Consider the following 19,140-nt stretch of genomic DNA (forward strand, 5'->3'; position numbering starts at 1 on the left):
ACACCTCAACCTGCTCAGAACAGGCAGCAAATTATTATTATGGTATATAAATGCTGACATCAGCTGGGGAAATTGATCAATGGGGGGGGGGGGCTAACCATGTTCACTAACCATTGATACTGCCTTGATAGGAAAGGAATGACAACTACATTGCTACAACAGAAATACATGGCAGTGTTGGGATTTCTTTATTGTGTTTAAAACATGAATACAAACTTAAGCTACTTTAAATTTTATATAGAGAGAAAGATATTAGCCACCTGGTGCTTAAACCTGAAACTTGCTATGTTTGAGGTTCTATTAATATTATGATTTGACTCAGACAATTGTAGATAAGTTTCACTTTCGTTTCCTGTTGGTTTTTAAGGTTTCATAATCTCACTTATCTTCCACTAGCACTACCAACTGGCTGTAATATCAAGATGTGAATTATTGCAAAACCACATAAACCCAAACCCACTGAACTACAACTTGTACAAAAAGCTTAATAACATTTAATACTAAAGAAGGAACTAAAATATTAGACCTGTCGAGAGCTAAATGCAAGGATGGGGAATGAACATGATCCTTGGGGCTTCTGCAGATGTCCTCTCTGGTCGTCACGGCAACAGGGAACCTGTAGCTCTCCATACAACTACAACTTCCATCAACGCTGATCACTGGCCATGTTGGCTGGGAGCATCAGGGGGACCACAGGTCCCACCCACCTACCCACCACCCCATTTAAATAATACTAGTTCAATAAAAAAGCATATGATTAATGAACTAAGTTTGCCTATCAACAAACCTAATTTGGTGCAGGAAGGGGGGACCCTTTCTCTCAGTGCTATTTTTCCTAGTTTCAATTCACCCATCCCTAAAAGGTATTTGCCTTGAGAGGGCAGATCCAAGCTTTGGGCAGATGTGGCTATTTTAAAGTGAGAAAAATTGTATGAGGTGTGTGAAGGGGACTATCCCTGCACTGCAGCTCCAATCCAGTACAGTGGCACTTCATTTCTTGGGAGGAAACTTCGGGGGGGGGGGCGAGAATGAGTATCAGGACATTTGAATGCTAGTTAAACCCATTATTACAGAAGCCCAGAGAAAATGGCCACATTGGGACAATCAAATATCTATTTTGTAAGCTGAGTGGTGAACAAGCTTCATGTATGCAGCTGCTTTGCTCCTCCCTTCACACAAGTGGGGAGATAAGCCAGAGAGCCACAGTTAACCATAACTTCCAAACTGAGAAATGTCTGGACTAGGAAATGGCCTGCAAGTAAGCCAGAATATGAAGTAATTGTTTAAAGCTGGTTTTCACGTCCAGGGTTGTTTTGAAAACATTAATCGTAATTTCCCACTTCAAATATAACAAGAAGCTACAGCAAAATTCTAGCTTGTGTTTCCACTTGTGTGAAGTGAGGAGCAAAGCAACTGAATGTAGATGCACAAAGTTCATTTTTATCTTAGTTTAGTAAGGCAAAATTTGATTGTCCAAACACATCCAATTTAAGCTGAAGATCAGAAACCAACGCAGGGCAAGAAAACTTCCTTTGAAAAGAAGAATTCTTGCCCAAATTCCTCCCTATAGTACCACAGATTCTGGCAAAACGAATGTAAATTGGCAGTAGTAAGCAAAAAAACCCACAAGTAGTTTTTAGCAAATTGCCAAAAATATTTTTCTTTAAATGTGACTTTCTTTAAACACAACACATGATCTCTAAGAAAAATGTGCAGCTTGTCACTAAAAATAGCCCCCCCCCCCCTTGAATGCATTCAGGAGGAATTAGAGACCTAACTTCCATACCAGGTTAATTGATAGAAAGCATAAGCAAAGGTACAGTTATACAGATGAAAAAGCCTTGCTGGGGAAGAATCAGCATGGTTTCTACAACAGGAAGTTTGGCCTTACCAATGATTTTGAATTCTTTGAAAGCACAACGAACATGCAGTGATCCAGTAGGTACTGTATCCAAGATTTCAAAAAGCTTTTGACAAAACACTTTACCAAAAGCTCCTCAGTAAACATAACAGCTGTTGGAAAAGACAACAATTTGATGGCTTTTATGATAAAATGGCTTTCTCTTTTGTAATTGCTATATAGCAATGTCCTCATGTAAATCCAGCCTTGTAGATAAGCCCAAAAAGGTGCTAGTGCCTTCCCTTCTGTAGTTGCCCACTACATTTCTATTATAAGCACAGAGAAGCAGGCTTCCCTCCTCTGACAGTTTGATTTCTATCATGGGCAGAGAGGAGGGAGGAAGCAGTCCTTCACTCTTTCACCAGCCCTCTCATTCATGTGTATGGAATTCTTGGTTGCCTACCAGGTGAATGTTTAAATACAAGACAGTATAAATCTGTGATGTGGCCACATTTGGAAAACTGAGTACAGTTCTAGACATGGTATGTGACCTCTGCTCAGAAACTAGTGCCTGAAGAAATGGCATGCAGGGAGATAAGATGTGGAGTGAGGGAAGAGTTCTGCACCCTTCACCCAATGCCTCTTTTGCTTTTAAAATCACTTTCCTTTTCTGTGTAATTTGGACAGCTTCATCACAAGGACATCTGGGCTGACATAATGTCATTTATTTTACTAAACATACTGCAAAATGATAGCAAAGTTTTCTTTAGATTTACTCTGCACTCACTGGAGACACTGGAGTGGAATCTGGTGACGGGAGACAGATAACTCTATCTTGCTACTGTTGATCTTATTCCCTGTGGCTGATAGTCACAATAACTATTAAATGTGACATTAACACTCTTGCCTAGCTTAGCCGATTTTGATTCTTTCAGTATTTGGAAATTTCAGTATTTGTGAACTTACTGCAACATGAACTTTAACTTCCTAACAAACATTACCCTGTTCAGGGTTCATTGGCAGCATGCAAGAATCTCCATACAAGACATGTACTGCTTGTAGTCTCTCACATCATAAACTGCACAAACAGCTTCTCAAAATAAGGGTAGTGTATCACACAGCTGTAAACTGGGGTTTTACCCAATTTGCATACTAATGTGCAGAAAGTCTACGTTTGTTACAGAATGGCAATCACCTGCTGTCAGAAAGGCTCTGGTTATGTTTACAGTTAAATCAGGAATGCAGATGGTTTCTGCTTCACTCTCCCTCATGTGAACAGGAGTAACAAAACTTAATTCCTGGCTTGCATCATGTCCAAATGGGATTGTGGTTAGTTCTCCTCCACACAAACCACAATGTAAAGCCAAGATATGTTCTTGACTTATCATTCATGGTTTATTTGGCACAAAACAAACCATAATTCTCAATTCAGACAAAATGCTAAGCCAATGAGTTTGGGTTGTTGCCCCAACTCATGGTATTTTTATTATTATTATTATTATTATCACCATCACCACAGTAACTCTACAAGTAAAAGAAGAGTGAAGCAGAATCAATCTCCTTGCTAACATAATATTATTAACTATGGTTTACCATGATGTGTAAACTAGATCATTCTTTTAAAACCTAAAAGATAACTTCTACTATGAACCCAAATTTTGAGAAAACATCGGCTAGTATGCTTCTTTCACACTGTAATAATGGAAGAATCTTCCACAATTCTATGCCAGTGATACATGTGAACACCACCATAAAAATATCAGGTGCCCTTTTAAAAATTGATGTTAGCATAAATGAATTTGACATAGTTTTCAGCTCTTTATTGGACTGGGACCTAAAAAGGCTGATAGTGAACCGAAGCAATATCAAATATTTTTCAACCTTCATGTGGTGAAATCTTACATTCAAAAGGTTATTACAATGTCATAATACTTAAGATGATTACATAGAAGAGAAGCAGGACCATTTAACAACAGGACCAATAAGTATTTTTGTTCTATTTTCGCTCTACTATGAAACTGACCAATTTCACATTTTACAATGGAACTAAATACATACTCAAATCTGCATATCAATCATGGCTCCTCATAATGTGCTTTTGAAATGTGCAACAGCAAAAGCTGTAACTTTAATATATGCCTGCTTCTGTTACTGAAGCATGAACCCTTGATTTTCACCATTTGCAAAATGCAGACAACTAATTAGTTTTTTAACCAGATGTTGACCAGAGATCACTTTATAGTGGGAAGGTTCCAAGTGAAAGTGGTCCAGTGCTAAGGCAGAAAGCCAGAAGCCTTACCCACCATCACTAAATAGCACAATATGCTCTGCTATTTTGTAGTGCAATCACCTTAAGGTAGAAACCTATTTGTTGTAGTAGTTACTAAGCTCTTTAAAGTGCCCTGTAGGCTGATGGTGCTGCATAATAATTTACAACAGTGATGACACTGATCCCACTATTCACCCATCTGCTTTACTGAGAGGCTCCCAGACACCAGAGACACTAAAACCGGCACTCGGGAGCCCCCCAATTAAAAGCCCCAAGTGCGAAAGGGCTATTCTGTGGAGATCTGTGTCAAGCCCCTCCTCGCAGGAAACCCATCAAGTTGTGTTAACAGCTTAGCCCACTGTCAGAAAAACAGCTCGATTTCCCAAAAACATGCCTCCGTAGGCTACGCTCCAACGTCTTTATAGTGCTCCCACGGAACAAACAACACCCCCTCTTAGCCCTCAGAAGTACACGTGCAGGATCAACTTTTTGGTGCCCCCCCCCAAATTATCGAATTACCCAACCACATCAACACCCCCCCCCCCGCCCACACAAAAACACACACCAAAACAACTCGCTCTGGGCACAGTCCTCATCCAAGGGCCTATTTGCCTTAAACTTTCTATTCTTCCCACCCAGACAGGAGAGAAACAAAAGCAGGGAATGGGGAAGTGGGGTCCCAACCAGGACCCTAGCTAGGAGGGCGCCTGGCAGACCCCCACCCACCCACCCACCCACCCAAAAAGAGGCGCTCCGAGAAGACTTTAAAAAGTGGGTGCCGGGGGGGGGGGAGAGACTGTGGCGGAGGCGAGCGAAGGGCCTTGGTGCAGAGAGCCCCCCTCCCCCCACCCCCAGGAGGGTAGAAGCCAGGAGCGGGCACGGAAGGAGGGCGAAAGAGCGACGCGGGGGGGGGGGGGACACGACACGACCCGCTTCCGTCTGCCGCCTCCGCCGCCCTCTCTCTCTCTCTTTCTCAGGGGACTCAAGTACCTCGCTGTCAGCCCAGGGATGTGCCGGCCGCGTCCCCCTCCATGTCCTGCTCCGGCAGTTGGGAGGCCCCGACGCGAGCGCCTCAATCTGGGCCGGCCGCCATGTCAGCCGCGGCGCGCACTGCATTGTGGGGGAGGGGAAAGGAGGCGCGCGCGGCGGGGGGGCGGGGGCGGTGTGAGGGAGGGAGGCTGCCTTCGGCCAACCTGTCTCAAGGCAGCGGCAGCCGTTGCCGTTCTGCCCCCACCTTCCCACCTATCCACTGTAAAAACAATCCCGGTAGCCCCCTCCCTTCCCCTAGGAAAAGATGAACTCCCTTCTCCTTTGAGGCCTCAAAAATAAGGAGTCTTCACGGTGGAGGCTGAAACTCTTTGGCCGGGCAGCCCTCCGAGCTGCGCGCCGCCTCAGGGCCGTGGTCGGCCGAGAGTTGCTGCCTGCAGGGTTTCATTTGCACCGTGGGCCAGGCTCGGCCCGCTGAAGTCACGGCTGACAGTCCCCTCCACGCAAACATATGAAGTAATAAAATTAAGCCCGGGTTAAAGTCGGTTCTGCGCTGCCTGTGAGCTTTTGCTGAAAGGAAACCGCGCATGCTAATCATCCAAACATTTTCTCGCGCCAGGACTTTTGCTTTGCCTCCTTGACACAAAACACGGACCTTAAAAACTTGAGGCGCAGAAAGCAAGCAAGCAAACAAGCAAACAAACAAACACGTAGTTGTGGAACAGATCCTCCTGATGACGCTCACAAGCAGATTCCGAAAAGGGATTAAGCGCAGTCCACCTCCATTGCCAACTATCTGCTTAGTTTTTAAAAAATTGTGGGTCGAGAGGGCAATGTAGCATCATGCGATAGATGAGGGATTTGTGGGATCAGCATGCTAAGAGTCATTTCATATGGTGCATCCAATCATGAACTATTTCCAAGCACCAGTGCTTCTCACAAGGGCTGTAATGTTTGTAACAACCTGACCGTACATGTATTTCTTTTGAATTAATATGTGTATGGAGATCCTGGGCTGCTCAGATGATAAGACCCAGCTCCTGGCCTCACTGATGTGGTCCAAAGGAAAACAAAGCAATACATTGACACCAGCATAGCTGCAGGAGTTGCTGGAAGGAGGTGTACAAGACGCCATCCAACCATCTTAGGGACTCTGCTCTGGATTTGTAAACATCACCAGCACTCCATACATCAGCTCTGGTGACCACACATTTGAGGAGATTTTGCCTACCTGGGTTCCACCATTACCAGCAACCTTTCAATCGATGCTGGACAAGGGTATTGGCAAGACAGCTACAGCAATGGCTTGCCTCTCCAAAAGGGTATGGGAGAATGTGATGCTAATGTCCAATACCAATATGAAGGTCTACCAGGCCTGCATGTTGAGCATGCTGCTTTCTGAGCAACTTACAACCACCAGGAGCGATGCCAGGAAGATTGGAGGCATCACATAGCAGGACAGAATTGCACTCCTGAGTATGTCTATGCTGGCTTGGTCATGTCCACAGAATGGAAGATGGCAGGATTTCCAAGGATGTGCTCTACAGGGAGTTGGCTTCAGGCACCAGGCCCACAGGCAGATCAGCTCTGCATGACAAAGATGTCTGCAAACATGACATGAATGCTGGAGGAGCACAGAGAGAAGAAACACCATGGTGCATCTGCAGCCACACAGCCAGATGCCTTCATCTGCCCCAGCTGCAAGAAAAACATGTCTCTCTCTCCACAGCCACAGCAGGCGCTGTAACCTTCCTACAGTTTGACTTCACCCCCAAAGGTGCACTCCTCCATTGTTTCCCAACTGCTGAATTCAGTGACACTTAGTCTCCAGCAAGCGAGCACAGAATTGCAGCACTTGTCCTTCTTTCATTGCCAGTCTCCACTCTACACCAGCAGTCTCCAGGATTTTTCAGGACACTTTCAGTGCGATTAGGCCAAGATGCACACTAAAGGCTAACAAATCTTATCTCCTTTCATATACATGCATGCATACTCTTCTTGTCCTTCCTCCATGGAGATTGGTTGCCTATAGAGGGTTACTCTCCTCTCAATAGCCTGGTTAGATAGACTAGGGCAGGCATGGCCAAACTTGGCCCTCCAGCTGTTTGGGACTACAATTCCCATAATCCCTGACCACTGGTACTGTTAGCTAGGGATGATGGGAGTTGTAGTCCCAAAGCAGCAGGAGGGCCAAGTTTGGCCATGCCTAGATTAGGCTGAGAATCAGTGACTTGTCCAAGGCCACCCAAGGAATTTAACAGCTAAATAAGAATTTGAGAGCTAGCACAGGTCACACCCACAGCATTCATTTAAAGCATTTACAATACACATCTACAACACATAGTCCCCTCCCCCAAAAAAAGAATTCTGGGAACTGTAGTTTACACCTCACAGAGCTGCAATTTCCAGCACCCTTAACTTGAATGTTGGACTTGGAGCAGGAAGATCCTGGTCCAAATCTTCACTTGGATATGATGAAGCTCACTGACCCACTCACATTCTCAGTTTTACCTACCTTTCAGAATTATTTTGAGGATAAACTGGGGCACAGCTTTCAAGCTGTTATGAGTTCCTTGGAAGACAGGGGGATAAAAATGTTATACAGTCATACCTCATGTTACGTCCGCTTCATGTTACATTCTTTCAGGTTATGTCCTGCGGCAACCCGTAAGTACCAGAAAGGGTTACTTCCGGGTTTTGCCGCACGCCCATGCACAGAAACGCAAAATGATATCATGCGCATGCGCAGAAGTAGCGAATTGCGACCCGTGTGTGCGCAGATGTGCCACTGCGGGTAGCACTCTTTTCATGTTGCATACGGGCCTCTGGAACGGATCCCGTTCGCAACCAGAGGTACCACTGTAAATAAATGTGAACTTAGCTCTCCTTCAAGTCCAACATGCTCTCACTGCACCACTGTTATATTTATCATGGTCAGTGACTCCACTACATTCTCACTCTTTCATTTGATTTTTTAAAGAAAACAAGAAAGAAACAGGGAATTCTAACCCCTACCCAAAAAAAATCAGTGCAGTTTTGAAAGCAGTTGTTAAAACCAGTGATTAAAATCAGTTATTTTGAAAGGTTCAGTCTGCCATCTTTATTCAAATGGTGCTAGTTGTGTCCAAACATAGATGAAAACTTACTTTTTGATCTCAGGAACCATGATGCAGAATTTGGTTACAATATCTTAAAAGAGGTGTCCAAATGCATGGTGAACTTTCCAAAATATATCGTATATTGTATTTTATTATTGCAAACTGCTTTAGGGGTTGAAAAAATACATATAAATGCCATATCAATATTGCAATAAATAAATCCTGCATACACATACTTATTCTGCCTGCTTCATTTATAAAACTAAGAGTGGTTTTAGATGTAGATGGAACACGAATGTGGATAGAACAGGAAATCCCAGTGACCCTGGATACAAGGACAGCTTCTGTCCAAGGATCAATTGCTGTTTCCAGACTGTTGCTTGCTGAGATTCAATCACTTACTGGCAGGTTCAGGTTACACAATTTAAGCTGATTTGAAGCTCTTGCATAACAAACCCTCTTCCTCTTGGAATCAGCCTTTTTACAAAAAGGGAAGTGGATAGGAAACTTTCCATTTTATTGTTACCTCCTGCTAAACACAGAAAAGCAATACCTGCAGTCATGGGCATAGCCAGGATTAATTTTAGGAGGGGGCAGGCTTTATGTTGGGGGGGGGCAGAACCAAGTTATCTGCGATGCAATTGGTCGGGTATTTTTACTTATTTACTTGATTTAGGGGGGCATCTGCCCTTTCCTGCACCCCCTGTCTACGCCCATGCCCTCGGTGGTGCTAAAGGGCTTCTTCACTGCTGGATGTAGTGGCCTCATGGGGCGGAAGCAAGAGACACTTGTGCTTCCTGGTCACCCCAGTCATCAGTCATGGTCAAAGCAACTTTCAAATATATATCTCAAACTGGATAATGATGACAGCTTTTTTCCTCTAGCTTGGTATTTTATGGTTCACTTAAAATGCATCTTTGATTTATTGGATTTATGTGTAGAGATTGTATCAGTCTTGTATACAAAGCCAGAAAGATTACTAGCCTGGAGTTTTTTGGCTGTTTTTTAGTCTGAAAAGAGACTATTAGCCTTAGAGTCCTTTGCAAAACGAAAAGCGCGAACTGCAAATCTCAAATCAGGCATTTGATAGGCGAGATCACTAATAAACTGTTTAGGAGATTCCCTTGGGGGGAAAAAAGAGGGAGAGAGAGAGAGAAGATGTGGATTGCTTTCACACGGAAATAGGAAAAACTGTTGCAATTTCTTTTTGCAGCAGGCGACGCTTCTTTCCGGCTGTGCTTTGCGATGGTGGAGGACGTCAGTGCCGGGCTTGTGTGCAGTATGTTAGACCCTGAGGGCAGTGTAGAGCACAAAGCGGATCCCTCCTTCCCCAAAGTTTTTCTTATCCCCTTAGCCATGCTGATCGTCATAGGAGCGTTGCTCTTCTTAGCATTTTCCGCCACCGAACAGAAAGAGGACAGTTTTTACTCCTACAAAGTGGTGAACATCAGGGGCAAGCTAGTTTCCCTGGACAAATACAGAGGCTCGGTAAGTTTGCAAGGAGAGCTGCCTCTGCTGCCCCAGATAACCAGCGAGTCTCATCGGCATGCCTGCATGACGGACGGTGTGGGGGGAGAGAATGCATCTTTTAACTGGCTTGACCGGTTTGGGAACGGTCTCGTTTGGGGCGCGTTGCCTGCGAATTGGCGCCCACGGCTCTGCTATAATCTCTATTAAAGCACCAGAAGTTTGCTGCAGTCAGGTCCCTTTTCTGCTTGTTCTTGCATGAGATGTTCCTTCCCCCCAGAGTATTCCGCGTATACGTGGCAGGCAGGCAAGACGCCTTTCATTCACTCGGAATCGCAACGCCTACGTTCTTTTCTGGCGATGCCACTTGTTGAAGCACCATCATCGGGATCCATGCGGGTTTCCCTCCTTTCTTTTAAAAATAGTTACAGATTGTCATTGCAATATGTTCGCTGCCTTCTTAAGAAAACTTCATTTTGTTTAACAGGGTGGGAGAAAAAACGGTGGGAGGGAGAGGCCCAGTGCTACAGAGGAATTCAACAGGAAACATCTAATTTGACATTTTATAACCCTGTCAAACTACCGCTGCTCTTTTAAATTTTAACATTGGTGTTATGTGATGCGGAGGGTTACCTGAAGAAGAGGCATTTAATTTATCTGTTACAGATATTAAAGATGCTATATATGTTCTTTTTCTAAAGGTCTGAACTAGGTTCTACTCAGAATAAACCCGCTGAAATTAATGACGCTAAGTTAGTCATGCCCATTAATTTAGGGGGGTCTACTCTGAGTATGATACACGTTAGATTCAACCCTTAAATTCATATTCTTGAAATGTGCTGCTTAACTTATAAGCAGTAATGTATATTTGCATATGTTTAAAAAAACCTGCAATGGAAGCTGAAAAACCTATCTTTTTCTGCAGTACTTAACTTTAAAAAACAAACCCTGTTCTAACACTCTCCAAGACTGCAGGCTGTAGTTCAGCCTTTGCCAACCTGGTGCCCTCCGGATGGTTTGAACAACTCCCATTATCAACCACAGTCAGGCTCTGTTGGCTAGGGATGATGGGAATTGTGGTCCAAAACGTCTGAAGAGCACTAGACTAGGTTAGCTAAGTCATTTCCTATGGACTCCCCTCTTTCCCACCTCTGTCTATGCTGAAACAGTTTAGGTGGTCAGAACATATGGTCATCAACGTTCTGACAACTTGAACTATTGTATTTAGGTATAATTTTTCCCTTTTCTGGGTATAAACAACTGGTACTACATACGAATTAATTGCTTTAGTTTCATCCTCACATAGCTATTGCTCCCTATTTTCTTCATCCACACACCCTTGGACACTTCTAAAAGAGCAAAGTGTGAGGTGCTTACAGTGGACACTAGATGGCAAACTTGATTCACAGTAATTTTGATATTGTAAGTATATCAGCAGATAATTGCTTTTGCTCTTACCTGCTGTCAGAAACTAGAAAAGGTCCATTACATCCTGAATTAAGGGTGCTTCCAGACAGATTTAATCTTGCATATTGGTTGCTCAGGTATCACATATTGATTGTTGGTGATAGGTTTTTTTTAAATTACCTGATTTTCCTCTAAATGGGTAATTTTCAATTAAATGGACAAACTAATGCTGGAAATTATGGATACTGCAAAGAATGATCCCACTGGAAACTCCCTCTAACTCCTAGGGCTCTGAGAATCTGAGCTCTAAGGGACAGACTCAATCCATCTCACAGAGAAAAATTTGGGATTTCCCTTTCTGCCCTGGATGTATATACATTGTTCAGCATAACAAATAAAGACGCTGCTAATTTGAACTGGAAATGTATCATCTAGGGACAGAGTGCTTTGCATAGGACATTGCACTTCTGTAAAGCTCACTCCCACGCTTGCATTAAGACACTGCCCACAATGTGTTCAGAAACTATATATCCCTTATCCCCTCCACACACAACCCATGGAAGCAAATACACAAGAGAGCTTGTTATAGAAAAAACTATTGAAAATACCTGGCAGGGTTTTTTTAATGCAGTGTTGACAAAGTCAGTCCTTCTTCTGGCTCAAGAGATGTTTATGCATTCACACTGCCCTTACAAGCATATCCAGACAAAACATTCTCATGCTCCTAGTCCAGCATTGCAGTCGGCCATACCCAGATCCTAGAAAGCTATGATATATTGTGGCTATCTGGACACAGACACACTGACAAGCCTAGAGCCAGTGTGGTGTAGTGGTTTGAGTGTTGGACTAGGCCTTTGGGAGACCAGGGTTCAAATCCCCACTCACCCATGAAGCTCACAGGGCCAATCACAGTCTCTCAGCCTACCTCACATAGTTGTTATGAGGATAAAACGTGGAAGAAGAAAACCATGTAGTACTTTGAGCTCCTTGGACAGGCATAGGCAAACTCCGACCCTCCAAATGTGTGGGACTACAATTCCCATCATTCCTGACCACTGGTCCTGTCAGCTGGGGTGATGGGAATTGTAGTCCCAAACATCTGGAGGGCTGGAGTTTGCCTATGCTTGTTGTTGGAGGAAAGTTGGGATATAAATGCAACAACTATAGAAGGCTTCATATTGGCAGGCCATTCCTAACTAACTCTGTGATGGATGTGGAACCTGTAGCCCTTTGTATGTCCCCTCCCATCATCTCCAGCCATTGACTCTATTGATTAGGCTTATGGGAATTGGAGTCCAACATGTGCAGGGCCACAGGTTCCCTCCCCCTGCCCTTTGTGAAGAGATGCTCCTAGTCTGGGGATAGCAAAGCTAAGCTGAAAAGACAGAAGCTCTGGAATTTTTTGTGAGTTTTAAAAGAGAACAAAGAGGCCTGATATCAGGCAGATAAATAAATTGCATCACACTGAGAGTAAAAAGCAGTTATTGCAAAGAAGCCATGGGTCACAACAAGGGCGGCACCAGGGGGGGAAAAACCAGGGGGGCAATGAAGGAGCAAAGTATCTAGGTGGATCTCTCCAAGAACCTGATATCTGCATACATGGGACTCTCAGGAAGTTTTCAATTCAGCTATTGTTCAGATCTAGATTTGCTTAGCTTCAGAGATAAAACTACATCTCATTGTAAATAGTACATTTATCAATGTCACATTGGTCGCCTGAACGAGAAGATAAGTGTGTGTGAGAGAGAGACACACACACAGAGAATGTTACTTGCACACATGTGTGCGCACACACATACACATACACGAGTCCTGCAACAAGATTTTGCACTGCTGAGTACTCCAGTCAGTCCAGCTGATGAATCTTCATCCAGTTTTCTATTCTCCCATTCCAATAGTCAGCTATCATTCCATGTCCACTGAGGATACTTTTTGGTCTATTTTAGTTTTTTCTCTCCCCCCCTTAAATATATTTTATACTTCGGAAAAATGTGGCAATTCCTAAGTCTGCTAATGCCTTCCTCTTCAGAACATTGAAAATAGAGGGAAATCTGTGTCATGATGACCTGCACTTCAAAATGTACAACTACATTACTGCTAATGAACTCATACATTTGTGCCAAGGCCGCCTTATGTGGGCTTGCTTGGGACTTCATGGCCTCCATAACAACCATGAAACTGTCTCTATTTGTCATTGACCTGATGCATAGAGCAGGGCATGTCTTCAATATAACTCTTGCTCCAAGAGATGAAAGAGATATGTCTGGGAAAGGAGGGCTGGAGAAATTCCGTTGTCCTTCTCAGACCATTTCCTGGTGAGGTTTGGTCCCAGGGCAGGAGTATTCTCCTACAGGGGTAGGGACCCATTAGAATGGTCTGCCCCCAGAGATGTATGGAATCCAGGAATTTCTGAATGCTCTATGGGGAATTTTCTGCAGACAGGGCTGGGGTTCTAGGTGTTGCTGTAGTCTAACAATATGTATCAGAAAGTCAACAAAATCATTACAGTGGTACCTCGGGTTACATACGCTACAGGTTACATACGCTTCAGGTTACAGACTCCGCTAATCCAGAAATAGTGCTTCAGGTTAAGAACTTTGCTTCAGGATGAGACCAGAAATTGGGCTCCGGTGGCGCGGTGGCAGCAGGAGGCTCCATTAGCTAAAGTGGTGCTTCAGGTTAAGAACAGTTTCAGGTTAAGTACGGACCTCCGGAACGAATTAGGTACTTAACCTGAGGTACCACTGTACTGAGTGACCTCTCTGGGGTTGTAGTAGATAGCTCAGTGAAGATGTTGACCCAGTGTGCGGTAGCTGTGAAAAAGGCAAACTCTCTGCTGGGGATCGTTAGGAAAGAAATTAAAAATAAACTGCTGGTGTAGTAATGCTGTTCTATAAATCTATGGTGCAACAGCATTTGGAATACTGTGTTCAGTTCTGGCCACCTCACCTTAAAAAGGATATCGTAGAGTTTGAAAAGGTTCAGAAAAGGACAAGCAAAATGACCAAGGGAATAGAGTGAGTCCCCTGTGAAGAAAGCCTGCAGCATTTTTGACTTTTTAGTTTTAAAAAAGGAAAGCAAGAAGTGGCATGGCAGATATTTATAAAATGATGCACAACGTGGAAAACGTGGATCAACAAAGATTTATCTTCCTCTCTCATAACATTATAACTTGTGGACATTGAATGAAGCTGAATGTTGTAGGTCAAAAAAAAACACCAACCTCTTCTTTATGCAGCACGTAATCAGACTATGAAATTCTTTCCTACAAGAGGTAGCCATAGCCACCAACTCAAATGGATTAAAGAAATTCATGGAGGCCAAGGCCAGGTTATGTGAAGGACCCACCTGTTCACTGAGATCTGCAGAGGCTCTCCTGCTGAAATCAATATTGCAGCAATCTGGGAGAGGGCCTTATCTGTTGTGGCACCCAGTTTATGGAATCACCTCCCCTCTGAAGCAAAGCAAGCATCAACAGGGATGAGTTTTCAATGCCTGCTGAAGGTTCATTTGTTTATCTGGGCATTATCTGGTCATTGATGCCAAGTCTGTAGCTAGGTCTGGCTTACTGTGGGCATTGTTGCAAATATTGGTTGCTGTATTTTAATGTTTGAATTTTAGTGAGGATGTATTTATAGTGCTATGAATTGCCCTGGGTTTTTTAAAATGCAGGGATCTATATCTATCATCGGTCTAGCTAGCTATCTAATAAGTGAAATAAATAATATGTCTCCTCATTGTTATTTTCCCTTTAGGTGGCCTTAGTTGTCAATGTTGCAAGTGAGTGTGGCTATACAGACAGCCACTACAAAGCCCTTCAACAGCTGCAGAGAGAACTTGGCTCATATCATTTTAACGTGCTGGCATTCCCTTGTAATCAATTTGGACTTCAAGAACCAGGTACCAACAAAGAAATTGAGAGTTTTGCCAGGAAAACATATGGAGTCACCTTTCCCATGTTCAGCAAGATAGCAGTCAAGGGCACCGGGGCAAATCCAGCCTTCAAATATTTAATTGGTGAGTACAGCAGGCATTCTAGAGCGGCTGACCTTGAATCTGCTTTGCCCCCAAAGTCGTAGATGATTTATGATAGCGAGCGGTGCCATTTCAGATGGGGGGGGGGGAGCGGCAGGGAGGTTGGCAATATTCAGCAAGGTGTAAGGGCCAGTTCTTCAATGCAGTCAAGGTTAAATGGTGAAAAGGCAATCTCTTTCTAGAGCATCTGTTGTGATTATGTTCTATCTTCTTTTTTCTGTCTCCCAGGAACTCAATAGGAATGACAGGAATTCAGTTGAGGTTTAATTGCCTTGTCCTTCAAATCAAAGTAGTACAAAAACATTCAAATCACAGATGTGTGTTCCTGGAAAAGTGTAGATGGCCTCCTCTACAGGTTCCACTTAAACTTTTCCAGATATCATTTGTGCAGTCTTTTGAATGTAAGCAACAGTTGGAGCTTATGCCTCCTGGACTGTGTCCGGATGAACAACTGTTTATCGAACATTTAGCCTGATTTATTTGCAGGGAGGTTAGACAACATTGCATCCCACACTTTCCCCATCACTTTCCTTATTGCAAAAAAGTCCAATCATTTGGGGAAGTGGATTTATTGCACAGGACTTCCCAGTCAACTATAACTGAGCAACCTGAATTGGTTGGTATGTGACTGAATCTCACCCAAGAATAGCGACAGTCTGAAAGCGCCCCTACAAAAATGAGAGTTATAAGATGAGGAAACTCATCCTGCCTCTAGCCTTCTACCAGAAGCAGAATGACTGAAAGGAGCCCTTGTAAGAATTGCTAAGCGATCTCTTCAGCTCAACAGAAAACAGGATGAGAGAAACCCAGAGATTCCCTAGAAGAAGGCTGATAGCTTGTACCCAGAGAAAGGGTTTGCATGCTCCAGCACCTGATTACTCGCAGAAGCAGTCAATGAAAATAAAGTTTTGGGCATTAAGGATAAAAATACTAAACCTCAGCATCGTGTCCCACAAGGTTTTCTCTGGGGGGAAGCAGCAATACAAGAGGAACAGTGGATAAGCCCTTATAGCAGATCAACACCATACATTTAATACATATCCATGATTTCCCTCAAATAATCCTGGGAACTATTGTTTGTTAAAGATGTTGGATCATGTGCTTTGGAAGCCATGTGATTTAAATCACACATTCACAGGGGCAAGACAGTTTGATCATATTACACTGATATTGGCTCAACTGCACTGGCTGCCAATTAGTTTCCAGGGCTAATTCAAAGTGCTGGTTTTGACCTAGAAAGCCTTAAATGGCTCACAACCACAATACCTTAAGGACCACCTCTCACCATATAAACCTACCTGGACCCTGAAATCATATTCTGGGGCTCTTCTTAATGAGCCTCCTCCACGAGAAGTCCAGAGGGTAGCAGCACAAGGGCCTTTTCTGCAGCAGCTCCCCATTTGTGGAATGCTCTCTCTAGGGAGGTTCAGCCGGCACCTTGATTATATACCATCATGTGCCAGGTGAAGACATTCCTCTTTAACCATGCCTTTGGCTGATTGACACGATGCCCTTTTAAATGTGTTTGTGGAAGAGGGGATTATTGATTTGTTTTTGTTCTTATTTTTATTATGTATTTTGTGTTTTTTACATATATAGTCATTTTATGTTGTGAACTGCCCTGTGACCTATGGGTATAGGGCAGTATACAAATTTAATAAATAAGAAGAAGAAAGTAGATTGGATGTTCTTTAAACGTGTGGTGTGCCCATAGTTTTTCCTAAGATTTTGCTTAGCCTACATTTTTATTTTGCTAAACTTCTGCATTGATTTTGACAATCAAATCCATCATTAGTATCTTTTTTCTTTATAACTGAATAATAATCAAATTATATGTCATTTCCCCTTCCTATGTAGATTCCACTGGTGAGGAGCCAACCTGGAATTTCTGGAAATACCTTGTAGATCCAAATGGGAAGACGGTAAAGGCTTGGGACTCTACTGTCACTATTGAGGAAATAAAACCTCACATCACTGAACTTGTGAGGAATATCATCCTGAAGAAAAAAGATGAACTGTGATTACACCCATACCCACACCCACACACCCCACTAATTCTTGAACCTCTGATTATCATTTGGACCATTATTTTCACTCTTCTCATTCCTAAAAGAAAATGTAATTTTAAAAAATTGTCAATATGAATTCCATCAACATGAGTTAGCTCCATCCTCCAAGTACAATACAGTGGTACCTCAAGTTACATACGCTTCAGGTTACATACACTTCAGGTTACAGACTCCGCTAACCCAGAAATAGTACCTCGGGTTCAGAACTTTGCTTCAGGATGAGAACAGAAATTGTGCTCTGGCGGCGCAGCGGCAGCGGGAGGCCCCGTTAGCTAAAGTGGTGCTTCAGCTTAAGAGCAGTTTCAGGTTAAGAACGGACCTCCGGAACAAATTAAGTCCTTAACCCAAGGTACCACTGTACTGTATTTTATTTTTTGGTCTTGCATTCAATCCATTATTTAACCCAGAAGGAACTGGTTCTCTTCTCAGGGGAAACACACCAAAGGTCTGGGGTTTATTTCCCATTTCAAGTCACTTATTGATCGTGGTGAGGTGAAGAACCAATTCGGATCTCTCTGTAGGTAAATAACCTCAGCACTCTAGGATTTCCTAGAGAAATATTACTAATAGCTACCCTATCATGAACTTGTTCATCAAGGGCATTTACGAAATGCAACCCAGAATAGGTATAATAGATCTTAACCTGCGTGTGGTTTTAAGATGCAGTTTTTATGCTGGGAAACAAGAGCACATTGACACTATCTGTATTTGCTTGCACTCACACCAGTCACATTCATTTATCCCTGAGAATCCATACACTAGGATGGATCTAAGAATCCTGTGACTTTCTATTCAATGAAAATGAGATTTTTCCTGCCAATTATTTTAAAAAACAAAAAACCTGTTTGAGAGGATTGTCGGACCCGCTCAAACAGAAAGGAAGACAGTATTGGGGGGGGGGGCTACAGTTGGAGGACAAGAATCCTGTTAGCAGGAGCCCCTATTGGACCAAAGTCCCTTTTCTGAATGGAAGGAAACATTTGGACCCATTAATCCCAAACTGTTGCATTCCTGTGTTCTGTCTGTTGTCATCCAGCATTTTGCATGTGCTGATTTATTGTGATTTTTAAAATAATAATAATAATAAGCAACTTCCTTTCAATTGCTGCAAAGTCCTCTTAGGTGTGAAATGTAGCATTGTTAGAGCAGAGGTGTGGTTGGCGATGTTCTTGATGGCATGTCTTTTTGGTTGCCTACCCTTCTGGCCCTCTCATGTTCCAGAGGCATCTACCCTTAAAAAAATCATTACTGAAACTGACAAAAGATTTCATTCATCTTTGCAGCTTGCCTTGAGAAGCCTGGTGAAACAGAAACTTTGCAGATGTTGGGGAAAGCTTTCTCAGCTGTGCACATCTACATCTGAGAACAACTTAAGGCTTTCACCCCACTTACACAGGGAGTCTTAGAAAGGGTTGTGAGTTTCACTAAGTTTCTCCAGATTCAGCATGGGATGGGTAGGTGCCACGGAAAGAGCTGCTTCCCCTTCACATAGAACAGGTAACCAACCTGGTGGCATCTGAATGTTGAGGCCTACAGCTTGCCTCGTCCCTCACCATTAGTCATGCTAGCTGTGACGGAGGGGAATTGAAGTTCACAACATCTGGAGGCCTCCAAGTTGGCTTCCCATGGGATGGAAACTAGGTAATGCTCAAATAGTGAATTAGAGCTCACATAGGGCTTTAAAAATATTTTTGTTGTTTTCTGGAAGCATCCATAGATTTCCTTCAGTTGTAATCCGTGTTGTTGGAATTAAGTGACTTGACTCAGAAAAGGAAGTACATATGTCAGCTTATAACCACTGGTGAAAGGAATGGAGAATTTTTGTTGACTGAACCAGAATAAAAGGAGATCCCTACATCATTTTAACAGATGTTTGCGAACTTCCATACATTACACACAGTTTGCTTGAATGTGATCCATTAGAATCTTAAAAGAATCAAGCACCTTGAAGAGAGAGACCAAGTTTTT

General features: G+C 43.2%; 2 protein-coding genes across 2 annotated transcripts in view; one reads left to right on the forward strand and one right to left on the reverse strand.

Annotated features, from left to right (window-relative positions):
• Window positions 1-5,226, reverse strand: part of TUT4 (terminal uridylyl transferase 4) — a 35,540-nt gene extending 30,314 nt beyond the window's left edge. The window contains exon 1 of the mRNA XM_081010847.1: window positions 5,100-5,226. The gene's annotated coding sequence lies outside the window, so the exon portion shown is untranslated. The remainder of the gene's footprint in view (window positions 1-5,099) is intronic.
• Window positions 5,227-9,416: 4,190 nt separating this feature from the next.
• On the forward strand, window positions 9,417-19,038 carry GPX7 (glutathione peroxidase 7). The gene is made up of 3 exons (XM_081009675.1): window positions 9,417-9,682; window positions 14,824-15,085; window positions 16,961-19,038. The coding sequence occupies exons 1-3, from the start codon at window positions 9,440-9,442 to the stop codon at window positions 17,122-17,124; spliced, it is 669 nt and encodes a 222-aa protein (XP_080865801.1). The 5' UTR covers window positions 9,417-9,439; the 3' UTR covers window positions 17,125-19,038.
• The last annotated feature ends 102 nt before the right edge of the window (window positions 19,039-19,140 follow it).

Source organism: Podarcis pityusensis (assembly GCF_964106645.2).
Source record: "Podarcis pityusensis genome assembly, chromosome: 6".
Classification (NCBI taxonomy): domain Eukaryota; kingdom Metazoa; phylum Chordata; class Lepidosauria; order Squamata; family Lacertidae; genus Podarcis; species Podarcis pityusensis.

Coding starts and splice junctions, on each gene's coding strand:
- GPX7 (XM_081009675.1), top strand. CDS start 9,440: ATGGTGGAGGACGTCAGTGCCGGGCTTGTGTGCAGTATGTTAGACCCT. Junction 9,683..14,823: donor TGGACAAATACAGAGGCTCG/GTAAGTTTGCAA, acceptor TTTTCCCTTTAG/GTGGCCTTAGTTGTCAATGT. Junction 15,086..16,960: donor AGCCTTCAAATATTTAATTG/GTGAGTACAGCA, acceptor CTTCCTATGTAG/ATTCCACTGGTGAGGAGCCA.